An 18404-nucleotide genomic window follows, 5' to 3' on the forward strand; every position below is an offset into this window, starting at 1 on the left:
ATGTAGAAAAAAAGGATAAAAATTCCTATAAATCAATGAGACAAAGCTCAATGGAAAGACCAACTGAAAAAAAGGCCAAATGAAATGAATAGAGAATTCACCACAACAAACTCCCCCCAGAAGAAGACTCATCAATACGAAAAACTGCTCAACTTCACTCTTGGTGAAAAAATAAAAAGAAGAAAGAAAAATAAAAGTGCCTCTTCGTTTTTATCTATCTCAGTGGCCACACACTGCAGTTCAGGATGTGAGGACAAGGCACTCTCATATTTCACTGACAGGAGAGGACAAACTGGTACAATTGATGGGAGAGGACTTTGCCAATATCTATTATAACAAAACAAAAACAAGTTCATGTACTCACTGGCATTCTACTTCCAGGAATGTACCTAACATAAACTCCCACATACGCAGAATAACGAATGGATGAGTTATAGTATTGTTTGTAATAAGAAAGGAATGGAGACTACCCAAATGTACCCAAAGAGAATATTAGGCAAGTAAATTAAGGCAGGTATTTATATAAAGTTGTGTGTTAATTTTAAAAATTGAGGCAGGGGCGCCTGGGTGGCTCAGTCGGTTAAGCGGCCGGCTTCGGCTCAGGTCATGATCTCGCGGTCCGTGAGTTCGAGCCCCACGTCGGGCTCTGTGCTGACCGCTCAGAGCCTGGAGCCTGTTTCAGATTCTGTGTCTCCCTCTCTCTGACCCTCCCCTGTTCATGCTCTGTCTCTCCCTGCCTCAAAAATAAATAAAATGTAAAAAAAATTTTTTTTTTAATCGAGGCAGACCAAAAATGTAGAGCTCAGCCAGAAGAGCAAGATGTAGAAGTGTCTATAGCAAGCTAGCATTTGTGTAAAAAATCTGTACACATAATTTGCTTGTGAATACAGTGACCATCTCTGAAAGACTACAGAAGAAAGTGATTGATGTGGGGGGAACTGTGGATTGGAAAGCAGACGTGGGAAGAGGACTTACTTTTCTCATTCTATGCTCTCTGTATATTTTTATTTTTTAAAAGGAGTTTTTTTAGTTTATTTATTTATTTTGAGAGAGAGAGAGGGAGGGGCAGTGAGAGAGAGAGAGAGACAGAGGGAGAGAGAGAATCCCAAACAGGCTCTGCGCTGTCAGTGCCGAGCTTGATGTGGGGCTTGATCCCACAAACCATGAGGTCATGACCTGAGCCGAAATGAAGAGTTGGTTGCTTAACCAACTCAGCCACCCAGGAGCCCTTTGTATATTTCTAATCTTCAGTGTTCCCGTATACCTATTTTTAATTAATTAATTTAACATAAAACACCTCTCAATGTTTAGAGTCAAGTCTAACTCACTTCTATGGTCAACTTTCCAACCTCCTGCCATGCCACATTTCCCCTCCCTCAACTTGCTTCTCCAGTTTCTGGAACATGTCAACATCTTCCTGTTCTGAAGAACATTCTGCATTAAGCTGTTCCCTCTACCGAGGTTGCTGTTCTCTAGTTTCTCACCATGGGTCAGCATTTTCTTATATTTTAAGTCTTGGGTTCTAGGTCTCTTTTCCAAGAGGCCACCCCTGGCCATCCCACATAAGCAATTGTTGAACAAATCCCTCTCTCACTGGGCTGGCAGGGCAGGGTTTACATCCCTGGGTACCCAGTCTAAAGCAGCACACGCCCTTCACTCTATGACAATAACCTGATTTACTTCTTTCATAGCACTAGTCACTATTTGCAATTTCCTTGTTTGTGTATTTTCTTAGTTGTTTACTGTCTCCAGCTCAAGGGTTTAAGTCTTCATGAAAGCGGGGATCATGTCTTGTCTTGTTTCTATCTTCAGCAACCCAAATGATAAACATTTGTTGAATACATTTATGCAGCATATACTATGGACCACACACTGTGCTACAGATTTTACAAACAACAACTCTTTCAATCCTCACAATAACTGAGTGAGGGAGGTTGTGTTTTCACCTATTTCACAGTTAAGCAAATTGAGGCACAGAGCAGTTGAATAACTTCCCCATCTGACAAGAGTTGGAATCCCAGACACAACGTTCTTAGTTATAACGCGACGCTTTTTAGATATATAAACACAGATAGAGGACACTGACTAAATGAACGCACCGAAATGTGAATATAAACGTTGACTTTTTTGGGGGTTTTTTGCGTCTCCATATTCCCCAGATCTGCCGCAAGGGGGCGCTCCCTCACAGGTCTTGACGCCAGTCCTCAAGGCGCGCACTCCCTTTGCGTCTCGGGCTCGCGCGCGCTGCCGCGGCACCGGAAGTGACTGAGCTTGCAAGTTCCCCCGGTCTCTTCAGGGGAAACTGAGGCCGGCTCGTTCGGAAGAGACAGCACGAGCCGTCAGCCAGGTAGGCCGGCCCGGGTCCGCAGCGCGGAACTTGGCTACGAAGAGCCCTCGCGTCTGGAAACTACCTGGCCGATGAAGGGGGGACGTGGCCCCCCACGGCTCGCGGGGCTCGCAGGTGAGAGCACCGCCTCCCCTGTGCGTGGCAGGCGCTGCGCCCAATGGGAGCCCTCGCCGTCCCGCTTCCGTGCCGACTGGACTTACTGATTGGCTACGCCGGGGCGGACCGCCGGGGGCGAGACCCCTCCTTCTTGAAAGGGCTAGGGGGCGCCCCTGAGGGAGAGCGGTTGCCTGGCAACGGGGCGGTGGCCCGGCGGGTACCCGGCCTAGCGCGCGGGAGAAGCCACCAGGCCGCAGCCCACCCGCCCCGGGCTCCGGAGACGTGCAGCCCCCGGCCCCCAAGGCCTCCCGGGGGCGCCAGGAAGCCACCTTGGGCCTGTCCTCAGGAAAACGTGGTCTCAGCTGGGCGGGGGGTGGGGGGGAGACGTTCGAGCAGGCCTCAGGCCCTCTCCCTGACCTGAGGAGAGGCCCGGAGCCTCACCCTCACCCCCTCTTTGTGCAGGGCGCCGGCGGCCATTGTGTCCGTGCGGGGAATGGAGGACCCGGCAATCCCCCACCACCGCCGCTACGTCCAGGGCCTTTGGGGAATTCAAAGAAAATCGGCGGTGTTTCTGGGGGGTCCCCGGCCGTCAGCCTCCCGGAAAGGCCCGGGGATGGCCTTTCCGAAGTCAGACCGCAGATCCGAGGCAGTTTCCCCCTCCTTCTGTCCCTTCTCGAAACCTTGAACCCCATTGAGAAGTACCTTCAGGGTTTCGGAAGCCTTACCCCGGGCTGGTACTTAAATAGAAACGACAACAACAACAAAAAACCTAAACCCCACACCAGCCACCTCCGGGAGAGTTCTCCTGGCTCCCAGTAGGAGGCGGAGAGCCAAGGGGCGTGCAAGAGCGAGGGGGCTGGGCTCTCGGGTGGCAGGAGGCCGCTGCCGAGTGGCCGCCCTCGATCCGGGCGATGGAGGAGGAAGCAAGCGAGGGGGCCGGTTCCTGAGCTTCGTAATTCCTGTATCGCCTTCTGGGCTCCCAGCCTGCCGGGTCGCATGATCCCTCCGGCCAGAGCTCCTTTTTTTGCCAGCCGCCGTGAGGCCGGCTGAGTTGCCGGCATCCCGGCTGCCACCTCTTCTCCCGACCTATGTTACAAAAGATCTTCCGGGGGTTGCACCTGCCTGCGGTCGCCTGAGACGGATTTGAATGTAGGTGGTGCGGGGGTGGGGATGGGGGGCAGACTGCCCGTGCGGGTGACTTTCTGAGGAAGGCATTTCGGAGAAAAAGGGGTGGCTGGAGTAAAAAAAAGAAAAAAGAAAAAAAAGCCTGTGTGATGATTCAGAAAGAGCCCACTGGTGCTTTCAATTTGACTTCATTGAAGTCTCCTGGAAGCTAGACCCAGACCTTCCTAAGGGCCACAAAGAAACCAGTTCTGGTACCTCTAGGGGGAATGGGATATTGTAGGGTAAATGGCATGCATATTAATTTTTTTTTTTTCCTGAAGCTCTTTCTCTTCCATCAGAACCTTATCTTGGCTTTGGATCTCAGAAGAGAACCACCAAGCAGAGACCAGACTCAGTGAGTGAGCAGGTGTTTTGGACAATGGACTGGTCGAGCCCATCCCTATTATAAAAATGTCTCAGAGCAACCGGGAGCTGGTGGTTGACTTTCTCTCCTACAAGCTTTCCCAGAAAGGATACAGCTGGAGTCAGTTTAGTGATGTGGAAGAGAACAGAACTGAGGCCCCAGAAGGGACTGAATCAGAGATGGAGACCCCCAGTGCCATCAATGGCAACCCATCCTGGCACTTGGCGGACAGCCCTGTGGTGAATGGAGCCACTGGCCACAGCAGCAGCTTGGATGCCCGGGAGGTGATCCCCATGGCAGCGGTGAAGCAGGCGCTGAGGGAGGCCGGGGATGAGTTTGAACTGAGGTACCGGCGGGCATTCAGCGACCTGACATCCCAGCTTCACATCACCCCAGGGACAGCATATCAGAGCTTTGAGCAGGTAGTGAACGAACTCTTCCGGGATGGGGTGAACTGGGGTCGCATTGTGGCCTTTTTCTCCTTCGGTGGGGCACTGTGCGTGGAAAGCGTAGACAAGGAGATGCAGGTATTGGTGAGTCGGATCGCAACTTGGATGGCCACTTACCTGAACGACCACCTAGAGCCTTGGATCCAGGAGAACGGCGGCTGGGTAAGGACCACGCCCCTTGTGTGTCCCTTTCTCTTGGCTTCTGGTCAGAGAGATCCCTAACAGCCTCTCCCCTGCTTCTCCATACTGTTGTGCCGGGTGATTATTGGAGGTATTGTTTGTTAAGGAGATGTGACCGGCCTCCTTGCACCACAAGAGGTTAGCTGTTCTCAAATACAGATGACCTAGATCTTGAAGGACCAGGCAGCTTTCATTCCGGTCACCCTCACGGCCCCGCTCTTTCATACTTGTGTTCCAGTTTCCCAGCGGAAGAAAACAGCTTGTGTGTTTATTTGGCCCCAAATCTTTGCGAGTGGGAAGTGAGTCCAGTCAGTGCTCCCCTCACCACAGAAAGGGCTGCTGAGTGTAATGCCTGTGAGCCCCTCCATTCTTACTCCCCCCGGGATGGCAGTCCTGTCCTGGGCTTCCCTCCCACAACTCAAGTTCCCCTTTATTTCAGCGTTTGCATACATGTTCCTCTCCTCTCAGAACAGGGCACGGCCAGGCAGAAGTTCCCACTGGCTTGGATGGCTGAGGATGGTCAGATTCTAGGGCACTGTAAGCTGTGCCAGTGGGCTGGCCGTGTTTGCGCTGCTCCCCTATGTTCCTTTGCTCCCAAGTGTGTAACTTTCTGCATGGCTGGCCTGTTTGCCGAGCTCTTGCTGTGTCACGCATTAAGCCCGGGGACTTTGCACCTCGCTGCCTGGGGTCGGTTGGGGAGCTCCAGCTGTTCTGCCTGTTGCTTTCCGGCCAGGGCCCTGGGGCCTCTTCATGGAGCACTGTGTGCTGGCAAAGCAAGAACCCGGTCTTTGGGACATTGAGATTCAGTGACAGACTTCGGGAACAGACTGACCTAGGCTTCAGTGCCAGCCCGGTCACTTAACCAGCTGTGTGACCTTGGACAGGCCAGTTTACCTTGAGCCTCGGTTTCTTCCACTAAAAAAACGTGGCAAGCCCTCTTTGCCTTGTAGGATATTGTAAATCTCGGAGCTAATGCGCGCAGTGACTGGCACCAGCAAGTTTCCATAGTAGTAGTTGTTACTGGTTCCAGACGCACTTTCTAGGCCCAGGAGTCATGCCTCATTCCTTTCTTAGGGAGGAAGAATTCTCTTGCCCATCACCAAATTAGGAGGAGACAGTGGTGAGAGGTTCTTTACCAATGGTCATTATAGGCAGTTTTTGCTCTTCCACAGTGAGATGGGTCCTAATTTCCTTGCTTCTGTCCCTGCGTAGGGGAGGTGCAGGGCTTCTGAGAGGTATTTGGTCCCCTCAGAATACCCAGAAAATTGAGCAGGCTTTGGGAAATAAGTCATCTATTGAAGGAGCTGAGGTGGAAGGGGCCTTGCACCGGGGACTCTGGAATGTCAAGAATGCAAATTATCCATAGGCTGGGCCTAGGGCGTGGCACTTCAGTTTACCTCTGAGCAAGAGACCTCCTAGTTTGCCCTGGAACCCTTCCCCCGTCTTATTTCCCATTTATTTGCAACTTCATTAACTCTTCCTGCTGCTAGTTCTTGTAAAATACAAAGGGGTCAAGTCAGTAGAGGTCAGATGACTGGGGTGGGGTTGGGGAGGTAAAGGTGGAGAGCTCTCCAGCTAAGGCCGACCAGACTTGAAAGCCATTCTGTAAATGAACTCCCTGGGGGGATAAATGATTAAATAGTTCCTGTTGGTTTGTGTGATGACCTCGCCGTTCCCTCCTGCTTTGATTCTCTTTGGGGGCAAATATTTGTTCAGCTGATTCCAGGAGGGATGGGATTCCAGCGCTTTAGACACACCCTCTGAGGCATCTCCTAGTAGACTTGGGCCTTATGCCCACCTTGCCCAACTATTGTCTTTGGCCAGTGGTGCTAATACCAGGTGGGTTGTTGCCAGCTATTAACAAAAGACAGTCTGGGAGAGGAGCCTGTTCCGTCGGCCAGCCTCTGCAGAGGGCTACGTGGATCAGAGAATTGCCAGTCGCCCAGTATTGTACGTAGAAAGGTTTTAGACACAGCAGCATAGGGTGAGTTCATCAGATCGCCCCTGGATTGAAATTCCATCTTCTGTCTCTTTGCTCAAGGATTTTCAGAGCCCGTTAGACAACATACCATATGTTACTTCCTCTTGGTGAACAGAGGGGTTGTGTGCAGAAGAGCAAGTTATGTCAGCACCATTTCTCGGCACACATGCTCCCTGAGGCCAGGACATAAAGAACATTTGGCTGGGGATCCTTTGGCTAGAAGCTACCCACCCATCCTGTTTGAGCTGCACAGACTGGCTGCTGCAGTGGCATCTCAAAACCTTCCTGGAGGCTGTGGTGGATCCACGAGTGTAGGACTTCTGGGCCATTATCACCTTGGGGTATGCTCTAAATTTAGCATCCCTACCGGAAAGGGGAAGGAAATGAACCTTTATGGAGTACATCTTATGTATGAGGCATTGTGTTGGGTCTTTTATTTACACAACCAAAATTTATTGAGCATCTACCATGAGGCAGGCACTGTGCTGGCCATAAGCTGCACGTGGTATCTTCCCTCGTGGAAATGACATGCTATTTCATAGAACCCACACAATAACTTTCCAAGGTAGGGGGGTTTATTCCCAGTTGACATGTGAAACTCCTGATAGCTAAATGACTGGCTCCAGGTATCCCTCAACCAGTTAAGTGACTGAGTGAGAGTTTATACCTAGGTCAGCTTGACTCCAAAGCTTGAAGTCTTTTCCATCCCATATCAGGTTGTCCTGGGAGTAATAAAGTGATCCAGACATGCTGGCACAGAAAGCCAGAGATGCAGTAAGGCCAAACAAAACATGCCTGTGGAGGTACTCACTCTGGTCTGTGATGCTGGCATTGTGCAGGTAGAACAGTGCCTTTGTTGGCCATAGCAGGTCCCAGGTAGTCTGATTCTGGCACTGGTAAAACTCAAGTGGGTATTAAAGGTTTTGCCTAGCCAGAGTGACCTTCTTGTTAGTTTTTTCATTGTTAAACCCTCTCAGGCTTAGATAAGAATCATGTGCATGTGGGGAGAAGGTGGCCTGCTTCAGATCTGTCTACTTAATTGTGGGTGGGTTCCAAGGACTGGAATTTCAGTCACAGCCACACCACGGCCTTACTGGAGTCACATGGCAAGATGCTGAACCTGTTTGTCTCTGTTGTCCATCCATCTCTCTCACCTGTAAAATAGAATAATGATAGCCACCTGCCATAGCTTGACTCTAGTAAAGGATCTAGAACAAAAGCCCTTCCTGGGCTTTAATTGTAGGGTGGAAGAAGCACCTCTTTAATGAGTGGGCTCTCTTCCTCAGAAAACTGAACTTTGGCCTCAGAGTTTCTCAAGAAACAAAGCCAGCTCCTGAGATAATCATCTAGATTGGAATATGATGTGACCTTCTCTGTAGGAACAGAGTGTTTCTGGGGCTTTCAATGGGAATGTGGACAGCTTTAGGGTGAGGACCCAGGTAGACTAGGCCATTTTGGGATCGCTGTGCCTGGGAAACCCCTAAGCCTGATGGAAATACCATTGCTGAGAGCAATGAACAGTGTGTGGGGAGAGGAAGCGTAATTTGGCCTTTCCCAGGTTGCATGGCTCTGTGATCTTCTAGTTTCTATAGGTTTCTTCTTGCCTATTCTGGCTTCTTTGGCATGGGTATATGCTTAGCTGAAGCACCTCAGTGACCTTTGCAGATCTCAGCAGCTGTTGGCAGTTCTGCGGTTTTCTTGGGGAAACCCCATTAGAAACCCCAAACGTGGAAATTTTTAGTAATCTCATTCAGGTCCCAAAGTGAGGTAGAAATGTCTCAGGGACTCCACCTCAAAACACCCAATTCTCCTGGATGTACATTTGACATTGCTTTTAAAATTCTGTCACCATCACAGAATTTTCCAGACTTCCTGGGACTAATTTCCCCAGTGGCCCCATGGAGCCCTTCAGCCTCTGCTAGAAAATTACCCAGGTGTTTTTTCAGGGGGTCTTGACAGAACCCAGAAGATTTTCTTTTCTTTTGTGTGGACAATCACCACATTTGTTTGGGCTGCAGGAAGCAGCGGTTGTCAGCTGTCCTTTCCCCAGCAGGTATCTGTCCTGAGACCATGGACTTCAGCAATTTTGCGTACCTACAGCCTTCCATCATGGGGCTTTCTTTCAGCAACCATGGTCTTGTCCGGGTTTAGCCTGGATAGATTTAGGGGTAATTCCCAGTGAGCTGCTCTTCGACAGAAGCATAATCTCCTACTACCTTAATTAGCAGGGCCCTGTCCCCACCCCCAACCTCCAACCTAATTCCACAGAGTCCTCCCTCGGGACTCCCTCTTTTTTCTTTGAAGGAGTCACTCTGCTCCTGGAGCCACTTCTCTTCTGTCCCTATAGCCGACAGTCTGTCTTCCCCGTTCCCAGTTGGCAGACCTGAGTCAGACAATCCCACTGGGTCTTTTTGTTTAGCCTGGGGAAGAGAAGACTCAGGAGAATATGATCACCAGTTTCAAATATCTGGGAAGAGGGCCTAAGCCTTTTTTTATTGGTAAAATACCCAGCAGAACTCGAATAAATGAGAGAAAAAAACAGTGGTAATATTAAATGAGTGTAAAGACATTTCTAACACGATCATATCTCTGCCAGATTTAGGGGTTTTCCTGAAGGTCAAGTCTGCATCTTGCCCAGAGGTCTTGGGCATAGCAGGCACCTAATGAAAGAGATGCCCACTAAATTTCTGAAGAAACACAGCTATCAAACCAGAAACCAGAATAATAGTAATGGAAACTCCTTTACCTGATGGTTCAGTCATTGATTCAAACAGTGTTTATTGAGCTTCTATGCACAGGCTGTCCTAGGTACTAGGGGTACTGCCTTAAGTAAAATGAAGTTTTGCCCTTGTGATGCTCACATTCTAGCGGGGAGAGACGGACAACAAACATATAGTTATGCGTATATGACATATCAAGTGAGAGTAAGCGCTGTGAAGAAAATAAAGCAGGTTGAAGTATAGGGCATGCCTAGCAAGGGAGGTGGGGCTGCAGTTTTAAGAGTGGTTAGGGAAGGCCTCACCAAAAAGTAATATTTGAGCCCAAACCTGAAGAATGTGGCAGGAGAAGAACTAGCAAGAGGGAGAGTGGTTGGGATTGAAGGGGGAGAGGTGGCCAAAAGCCAGATTGCACAGGGCATTACAGGCCACGATGAGGACTTGGCTGTGGTTGAATGAGTGAGAGACCAGAAAAAAGTTTGGAGCATGGGTAAAGTGATCTGAATTCTGCAAGGGCTGCAGCCAGGAACCCTGTGATGAGGTTGGTGCAACTGCCAGGTTAGAAAGAATAGTGGTTTGGATCAGGAGCCGGAAGTGGGAGTTGTAAGAAGGGACTAAGAGCATATGGCCAAGCTTGCGCATGGCATGTTGATGGAGGCCACATTTTTTAACCACTAGGAGGTCATGAAATCGAGGCTAAATAAGCTAGATGTTCTTCAGCGATAGTTCTGTCCAAATGTGGTATCCCGAATGGTTGTCCTCCATTCTAGCAATATTTCTGTTTGAAATGTTGTCTGGGCCTAGGTCCTAGCTCACCCACATCTAGCTGTGTGACCTTGGGCAAGCTTCTTGAATTCTCTGAACCTTGGGGCAGATGATATCTGCTTCATCAGGTCATGACAAAGACCTTATGAGGCGTGCCCAAGATGTGTAGAGCCTGGCACATGTTGTTAGCATAATGCCTATCATTTTTATCCCAGAACTCAAGTCAGAAACCCATTCAGCATGGATTCTCCTTTTTTGGGCTCCATGCCCCTCCAGCACATCCTCAGGGCAGGGTCCTAGCAGTGTTTTTGTCATGGCAGGAGTCCATGGTGTTTCTGTGCTGTGGTGGTACAAGCACTGGTCATAGAGTCAGGATCCTTGTTCTGTCATTCTGCTCTGACTCACTATCTTATCTTGGCCAACTCACTTCACCCCCAGGCTCCAGTTTCCCCCAAATCTGTAGGACAGAGGGTTGAAGTGGACAGTCTAGGTAGGAATCTGGTTGTCACTGGCCTTAAGCCTTGTGGCCAATTCCACCATTAAGGCATATTAATTACATTTGAGGATGGCTCTTTCCTATCAACAGCTACAGCACTTGAGCTATAAAAATTAAGTAATTCCAGTGTCAATACAGGGTACTTTCTCACTGACCCCACAGTAATAATATTCTACATTTATGTAGCACTTTGCAACTTCCAAAGTGCTTTCATATCCACCTTGCCTTTTTGATGCATATAGCCATGCAGCGGGGTGAGCCGGAGGGAAATCAGGCTGAGAGAGGTGAAATGGCTTGCCCAAGGTTACACATCGGGAGGAAGAGGCAGGGTTTGGATTTGTGGATCACTTGACCACTTACTTGCTGTGTGACCGTGGACAAGTCTTTTAACTTGTAAATAGCCGCAATAATAGTGCCTTGTTCTGAAGACTCAGTGAGTTAATCTACTTCTTAATGTTCTCAGAGTAGTGACTGTCAGTATCAGCAGCAAACAGCAGCCATGTCCTAGGGCTCCTTCTGGCTTCCCGTTTATTACATATTGATTTTTGCAAATAGTGTTTTTGCAGAAAGAAACTGCCTCTGGGACCTTCTGGTACTTGGTTTCATCCCTGATGAGACTCTCAGGCCAAGCTGGAGCCTTACAGCTAGCTCCAAGCTACAAGGCTTTTTGGGCAGACTCCAGAGCTCCCCTCGGAACTAGAGGTTTTTCTCTCGCTCTTCAGGAAATGCCATTGCAATGACTTCCATGGACTGCTTCCTGTCCCAGCCCTGCAGCCGATTCCTGCTGGTGAGAGTGTAGAAACTGGAAAGTAATGTCCCTAAAGACTCCCCCCTCCCCACAAACTACTTTTTTTGGACGTGTCCCTCCCTTTCCTCTTGTCAGTTACTTTCTTTGCTCCCTCCCCCTTCACCCTTCACCTAGCTTCTCTCCCCAGCCCTTGGTCAACCCTTTAAGATTTGAAAATGCATTTCCAGTTAGTTCTGTCAGAACAGTTCTGTTCTGGGGGCCGGCCAGAACTCCATCTCTCTCCCAGGCTCCATCACTCAGTAGCAGTTTCAGTCTGGGACTCCCCCTAGAGGGACATTAAGCCTGTCACTTGCAGTGCCTTGTGTCATCCATTAACCCTGAGTTTCCCCTGAGGTCCCTACCCCCCGCCCCCCCATCCCCCTGCACAGGATGGAGACTCCTAAGAGAGATCTTAGAGGTTTGGCACGTATAAATCCTGCCTCTTGGAGACTGATGACGGAGGATGGAGTGAAGTGGAGTCGGCCCCTCCCCCCTTCACCTTTCAAGAGGAAGCTAAAAGGTTGAAAACCTTGTTGGACAATCATCTGAGGAATGGGAGCTAGCTTGGGAGGGGATTGGAACGCACTCAACTATGCCTCAGATCCTTTGTTCCGCTCTTGAAAGGGAAACATTCCCCTCCCTCCTCCCTGGCCACACACACGTGCCTTTGTTCCCCCCGGTCAGGCCAGGCGGAGCCAGGAACACAGTGTCCCTTCCAAGGAGCCTGACTTGTCTCCCCAGAGGCTGGCTTCCTGGTCAGCAGGATTGAGATTTTTGCTCAGGAACCCCCCCCCCCCCCCCCCCAGCCTCTTGTCCTTTCCATGGAAGAGTCTTTCTCTCAGCAGCTGAAAACTTGACTACAGAGCTGTCCAGGGACTTCCCTGGAATTATTCCATGGGATGCCCACATCCCAGGATTAAACAGTCCCTCCCTCTTATTCCACTTGGTGATTAATATTATTGTTAACATTACTATTAATAGCACCTAACATTTATCAAGTGCTTACTCTATGCCAGGCATTGTTCAGAGTGCTTTATATGTATTTATTTATTCCATTCGTCTAGCTGCACTTTGAAGTTGGTACTGTTATTAACCCCATTTTACAAGTGAGGAAACTGAGGTACAGAGAAGTTAAGCAACTTACGCAAGGTAGCACAGGTAGAGGTAGTAAGTGGCAAAGCCTGGGAGAGTAGTTTCCAAGCTCCCACTTTTAGGTACTCGGCCCCTGCCCCGCATTGTACCAGTGTTTAGATGATGGTGGGTATTTATCCAGCGCCACTCACGTGACAGGCCTTTTACCAACATCATCTCTTTGTTACTGTCCCAACAACTTTACCATTATAGGACACTGAGATTTGGAGGGTTTACTTAGCAGGAGGCAGAGTCAGGATTTGAAACCAAGACCATCTTACTCCAAACCCTGTGTTCTTTTTCTCTACCCTTCTTAAAAGCCCTACAAGGTTATCTTCATTCTATGGTTGAGAAAAACTGAGGCTCGGAGAAAAGTGACATGCTCTGGGCCTCATAAGCTAATACCAGGGCGACCTGGGCTTCAAACTCGAGGTGACACTTTTAACACTTTACTGCCTTAGTAGTCTGTAGCGTGATGATAGTAGCTTTTATGTGCGTGTGAACGCTGTGTAATTTGTATACATCATTTCACAGCGAGGTAGGTGAGGTGGGTATGTTTAGACCCATTTCAGGAAGGAAACTAAGGCAAGGACTCTTGTCCCACAGTAAATGGCAGAGTCAGTCTTACAAGTCTTTTTCTGGCTTTTAAGGCCTGAATGCTATATATAATGTCTGCCTTCCCTAAGACTGTTCATTGCTTGAAGCTGTCCTTAGAGTTTTATTTCATTTGTTAAAGCAGCAGGTACTGATGAATGTTTTACATGTGCTAAGTGCTGGGGATACTGTGGGTACTGGGGTGAGTAGACCTGGGTCCCGTCCCTCAGTGGTCTGTTTCCGTGCCCCACACCTGGGGCCTTGCTAGTATCCTTCTGCCATCTGAGTCAGGCTATATGTATCACCCGTCTACCCCCTCTATTGCCAGACACACCAGGCAAGGTTCATTATAGTTAGTGTGTACTGATCACCTTCCACACACCCATAGATAAAACTCCGGACTCAGACTTGAAGCTTAGCTTGATTTCTTGCTCTACTACATAAGTACTAGGCATATCAGTTTCAAGTTCTCACCCTTAAATCTGAGAGAATACCAACTCATCAGAGTAAGGGAGGCTTAAGCAAGAAAGTGAAATTTAAAAGTGCTTTTTAATAATAATAACAGATACTGTGTGTTGAGTGTTTGCTCTGTGCCAAGTGCTACATTTATGCCCTTGATGTTAACCATCTTGTTTGGTCCTCACAACTGTGTCAAGACAGAGAATCCAGAGCTTCAAGAGGCTCTATAGGGGCGCCTGGGTGGCTCAGTCAGTTAAGTGTCTGACTTCAGCTTAGGTCACGATCTCACAGTTCTTGGGTTCGAACCCCACGTCGGGCTCTGCTGACAGCTCAGAGCCTAGAGCCCGCTTCAGATTCTGTGTCTCCCCCTCTCTCTGCCCCTCCCCAGCTAGCACTCTGTCTCTGTCTCTCAAAAAAGAAAATAGAAATGTTGAAAAATAATAATAATTAAAAAAAAAAAAGAGGCTCTATAATATGTCCACACTAACATACCTCTCAGGAGGCAGATCTGGGTCTCGCACTCAGATGTATCTGGTGCCAAAGCCTACCCTCAAGCCACTGCGTCATTGCTTCTTTGCAGGTCTGGACTGGCTTATTTTACCCTGAGTTCCTGGCACAGGGCCTGAGGTTGGGTAAGGGCTTGGCCAGCATCTGCTCAATGAACATGAGGTTATTATTAGATGCAGGTTAGGTGACAAAAATGTCTGTGTCCCTAAGGAAGCAAACTCATTTGCAGCAGGAGGAATAGACCCGAAACACTCGGTGAATGGCTCCAGGCAAACTGTGCCAAATCTGTGGTGTCGTTTCCAGAAGCAGAAGAGGGCAGACCCACTGGCTGCATCCCACAGATGCCCTGGAACTCTGCCAAACCAGGCCACTTCCACCATCAGCTATTCAATTGATGACTCGGTCCAGAGGCCTCCACTCCCAGGCTGCATCATCAATATGCGCCTTCTCCCTTGCCAACTGCACTGCCAACCCAGACCCTCTCCTGCGCCAATAGTGGAAAGTGTCAGGAGGGGAAAGATCACCAAAGGCTTGAATAATAGTCTTCTCAGCAGTGTGGCTTTGTGCAATGCAATGCACACTGAATCCTCAGTTTCCCCATCTGTAAAGTGAAGATAAGAGTCATCCCTTAATGAAGATAATAGTAGTAATGTCTTTCTCATGGAATTGCTTTTTCTTCAGCCTGGATCACTCTTCTCCTAGATCTGATCAGGGCTGTCATCTTACCATTTAAGTCTCGACTGAAATTATCACCTCTGGAGAAGGCACCCATGTTTACATGTTTACCGTCTGTCTCCTCCAGTAAAATCTCAGTCCCCTAGAGTGTAGGAGTTTTGTCTCATTTTTTCCTTCATCCCCAGCATCTAGCAGAGTGCTTGGCATGTAGGAGACACTCAGCAAATATTTCTTAAATGAGTGAGTGACCCTGTAGCCCACCTAGCACAGTGCCTGACGCAGTATACTCAGTCAATGTTAGGCATCATTATTACCTATTAGGAAGATGTGGACCATGAAGGCTTTCAGTAGTTGGAAGGAATGTGCAAGGGCAGCCTTGGTAGGTAAGAACCACTCGGGCAGATCTGGAGGGTAGAAAGTGATGCGTTTGGGAGGTAGCGAGAGGGCAGACTGGCTGAAGAGGGTCTGGGTTGTGAGTAAAGCTGGTCAGGGAAAAGGAGCAGTGACTGATGGCAGAAGTCTCTGGGCAGAGGGATAGGGATGGTTGACAGTACAGGTGGGCCCAGTGGGGAGAGGCCCAATACCAGAGGGATGCAGCCAGGTCTCCAGTGACGCCTGGGAAAGAGAATCTCTTGCCAGCTGGGACACAGCAGGGAAAACTGCAGGGAGATAAAAGCCAGAGGCACCTGTGACCTGTGGATCAGGTAGGCTGTCCGGGTTGTTATTTTGGGGCTCTGGGGCAGGTGCAGATTCAAAGGTTTGATTGAAGCCTTTTGGCAACTCTTGTCTCAGTAGGGTAAACATCACCTGTCTCCTGCCACCTGTGGCAACAATGCCAGGAAGGTACCCTAGGAAGGCCCAAAGGGGCCCAACTTTTTTGCTGCCCTCATGGAGCAAGAAATACCCACCATGACAGGCCACTCCTTCCCTGTCGTACAACCCCCTTTCTGAAGGTCTCAGGTGGCAATAAGACACCTCCTGCCCAAGAGGCCTCCATGGTTCTGGCCCATGGAAGGCAGGGGCAGGGCTTTGGGAGCCGTTGACAGCTGGGCCCAGCTGGGGGAAGGGATCAGTTTGGGAGCAGGTGCAGATTTCAGGGAGGGCGGGGCCTGAAGGGAAGTAGGGATCTTGGTAGACTACAAAATTGCCCTCCCCATCCCCCAGCCACAGCTGGCTTCTCTAGGAACCTGATGACCTAGTTACAATGCTTAGAAATTGTTAGCTTAGCTTGCAATTTAGGGCTGTACCAGTCTCTCCTTTCTGAGGCTTCTTAGGTCCAAAAGGTGCCCTGGCATTCCCCCAAGGGGGTTCCATGTGAAGGATATGCACTGTATCACATGTACGGGCTTCTTGTCCAAGAAAGGAAAGAACCAATCAGGTTTCTCCCTTCTTCCTTGATGTGCCCTCCACCCACCCAAGGGAGAAAAGACTCCCCTGCCCCCACCCATGCCCACTTCTTTCTCTCTCTGGGGGGTTGATGGGTGGCAAACAAAGGTCACAAACCTCTTACCTGGAGGTTCTGTAGAGAGGGAGACTCCTATTCCCCTAGAGATAGCTTGAGCACACCTAACCATTTCCTCCTTACCTTCTCATCTGTGTGATGTTAAGGCTGGATGGAAGGGGGTGAAGAAGAATCTTTTGGGGGCTCTGGAGGCTCCAGCCCTGCCAGGCAATAGCTGCTCCTGGTGTTCCTGGTGTCTGCCTCTCCATGGCCTCCTTCAGACAAATTTCATCACTGTTAAGAGGCACAAAATTTGGCAAACCAGTACTGGAGCCTACTTGCCCTATAGTTATCCTAGGACAAATTACTTATCTCCCCTAGCCTTAGTTTCCTCATTTATAAGAAGGAGGTAATAATATATAGTGCTTTTCTTGAAAGACTCTTGGGAGCATGAAAATAACTGGTAAGATACATGGAACACTTAGCATGGGGGCTGGCATATAGTAAATATACTAAGTATGACAGCTACTATTACTGCTATTATTATCAGAGTGTCTTCACAGGTGGTCAAGTTGCTGTGGTCACTATTGGCGCTACTCTCCAAGAGAAAACTTTTAGGTTGAGAGAGTATGTGGATATCCTTTGAACCAAGAGCTTGGAGATTTTAAGATCCTGAAGCTGAGGACAGTGGTCTATAACCTTGTCCTCCACCTCCTCCACAAGTGCCCCAAGTCATGCTCTGTTCACAGTAATCGTGGCTGACCTGGCATTTGGCAATAGGGCGTATTTGATCTTTGCTGAGTACCTCCAGGAAGGCAGGGCCCTCCTCCTCTGCATTATTTACCGCTGTGTCCCTAGAACCTGCCACAGAACCTGGAACATAGAAAGCACTCAATCATTATTTGTTGACTGAGTGGAAGGCTTAGTGAGTTGAATATTTAAAGTATATAGAAGTTGGGGCGCCTGGCTGGCTCCATCTGGAGCGTGTGACTCTTGATCTTGAGGTTATAAGTTTGAGCCCCACGTTGGGTGTAGATAGTACTTAAAAATAAAATATTTTAAATAAAATAAAAATAGAAGTACAGAGAAGCACACCTAGCACATAGTAGGTGTGTGACATGTGTTTGAACGATTAAACAAAGTGTTGTGAGGCCTCTGAGTTTGTCCAGGATGGCTCCACTCCTCGTTTGCTGTGTGGCCATAAGCCTCTTGCCCAACCTCTGCCTGTTGCCTCATCTGTTGCAGAAAGATAACACCCGCCTTGCCTCCCTCGTGGGCTAGCTGTGAGGCCCAGGGAGATGATAGATGAAAAAGCACTTTGAGAACTATAAATATTTGGTCTTGTTGCTGTTCCTTGACGAGGTCACAGCCATAGCTGTGTCATTCATTCATTCATTCATTCGTTCATTCATTCAACCAACAAGCATGTTTTGAGTAGAAGCAATAGCTGGCTCACTTATCTGGCTTCACGAATTTGGACAAGTTACTTTACTTCTTTAAGTCTGAACGTCCATAAAATGGAAACAATACTCTTTTCACAGGATTGTTGGGAGGAAGCCGAAAGCAAGGCCCCCTGAACTTATCAAGGCTGAAAACTGTCTCTCTCGCTGTCATCAACTATGATGAGGCCTAGCACTTGGTGGCTGAGGGTTTAGTGACATTAAGCCATTACTGCCTTCTGTAGTCAAATTACCAGACAAGGCCAGAACTCTTGAGTGTGACTCAAATGGGAAGTAGAAATGAGTGTTCCCTCCTAACCCCAGGATGTCCTCGCCTGCCTAGGCTGGACTGCTGAGTGGGAGATCTGACCCAGCCAGGATCAGTACTGCTTAAACATAAAACCATGAGGCACAGTGGGCCTCACCCCACGCTCACCTCTGATTCAGAACAAGAACATCCCACCCCTTGTTCTACCCACTTCTCCGTCTGCTACTCAGCCAGAAAAATTTCCCTTTGTTCACAGCACCCACATTCATATGAAACCCTAGGGGTTACCATATCAGGGAAATCTTCAGGGAGTCCTCAGAAACAGCCCTTTGGGGCAGGGTCTAGTGAGGGAGCCCAAGTCTAAGTTCAGGGTCTCCTGGGACTGGGTCAAACAGCAGGTGCAGGCATGAGGCCCCAGGCTGGTGGCTGAGTGACGAAACTGAGAGATGTATAGGGCCAGACAAGAAGCCAACCTAGAGGAAACTGCCTGCCTGTCCATGCAGGTGTGTGGGCACCTGGGGGCAGTTTCTGGTTTGAGTTAGTG

The 18404-nt window shown here is 49.0% G+C and overlaps 1 protein-coding gene across 6 annotated transcripts in view; it reads left to right on the forward strand.

Annotated features, from left to right (window-relative positions):
• Window positions 1-2255: 2255 nt before the first annotated feature.
• The window catches only part of BCL2L1 (BCL2 like 1), a 48742-nt gene continuing 32593 nt past the window's right edge, over window positions 2256-18404 (forward strand). The window contains exons 1-2 of one of the 6 annotated variants that reach the window (XM_047852490.1): window positions 2256-2347; window positions 3889-4582. In XM_047852490.1, coding sequence (XP_047708446.1) covers window positions 4019-4582 — 564 coding nt within the window. In that variant the 5' untranslated portion in view covers window positions 2256-2347; window positions 3889-4018. Of the gene's footprint in view, window positions 2462-2630; window positions 3593-3888; window positions 4583-18404 lie in introns of those variants that run through there. The other 5 variants (XM_047852492.1, XM_047852489.1, XM_047852491.1 and 2 more) reach the window with 5 other exon arrangements.

Source organism: Prionailurus viverrinus, chromosome A3, assembly GCF_022837055.1.
Source record: "Prionailurus viverrinus isolate Anna chromosome A3, UM_Priviv_1.0, whole genome shotgun sequence".
NCBI lineage: Eukaryota > Metazoa > Chordata > Mammalia > Carnivora > Felidae > Prionailurus > Prionailurus viverrinus.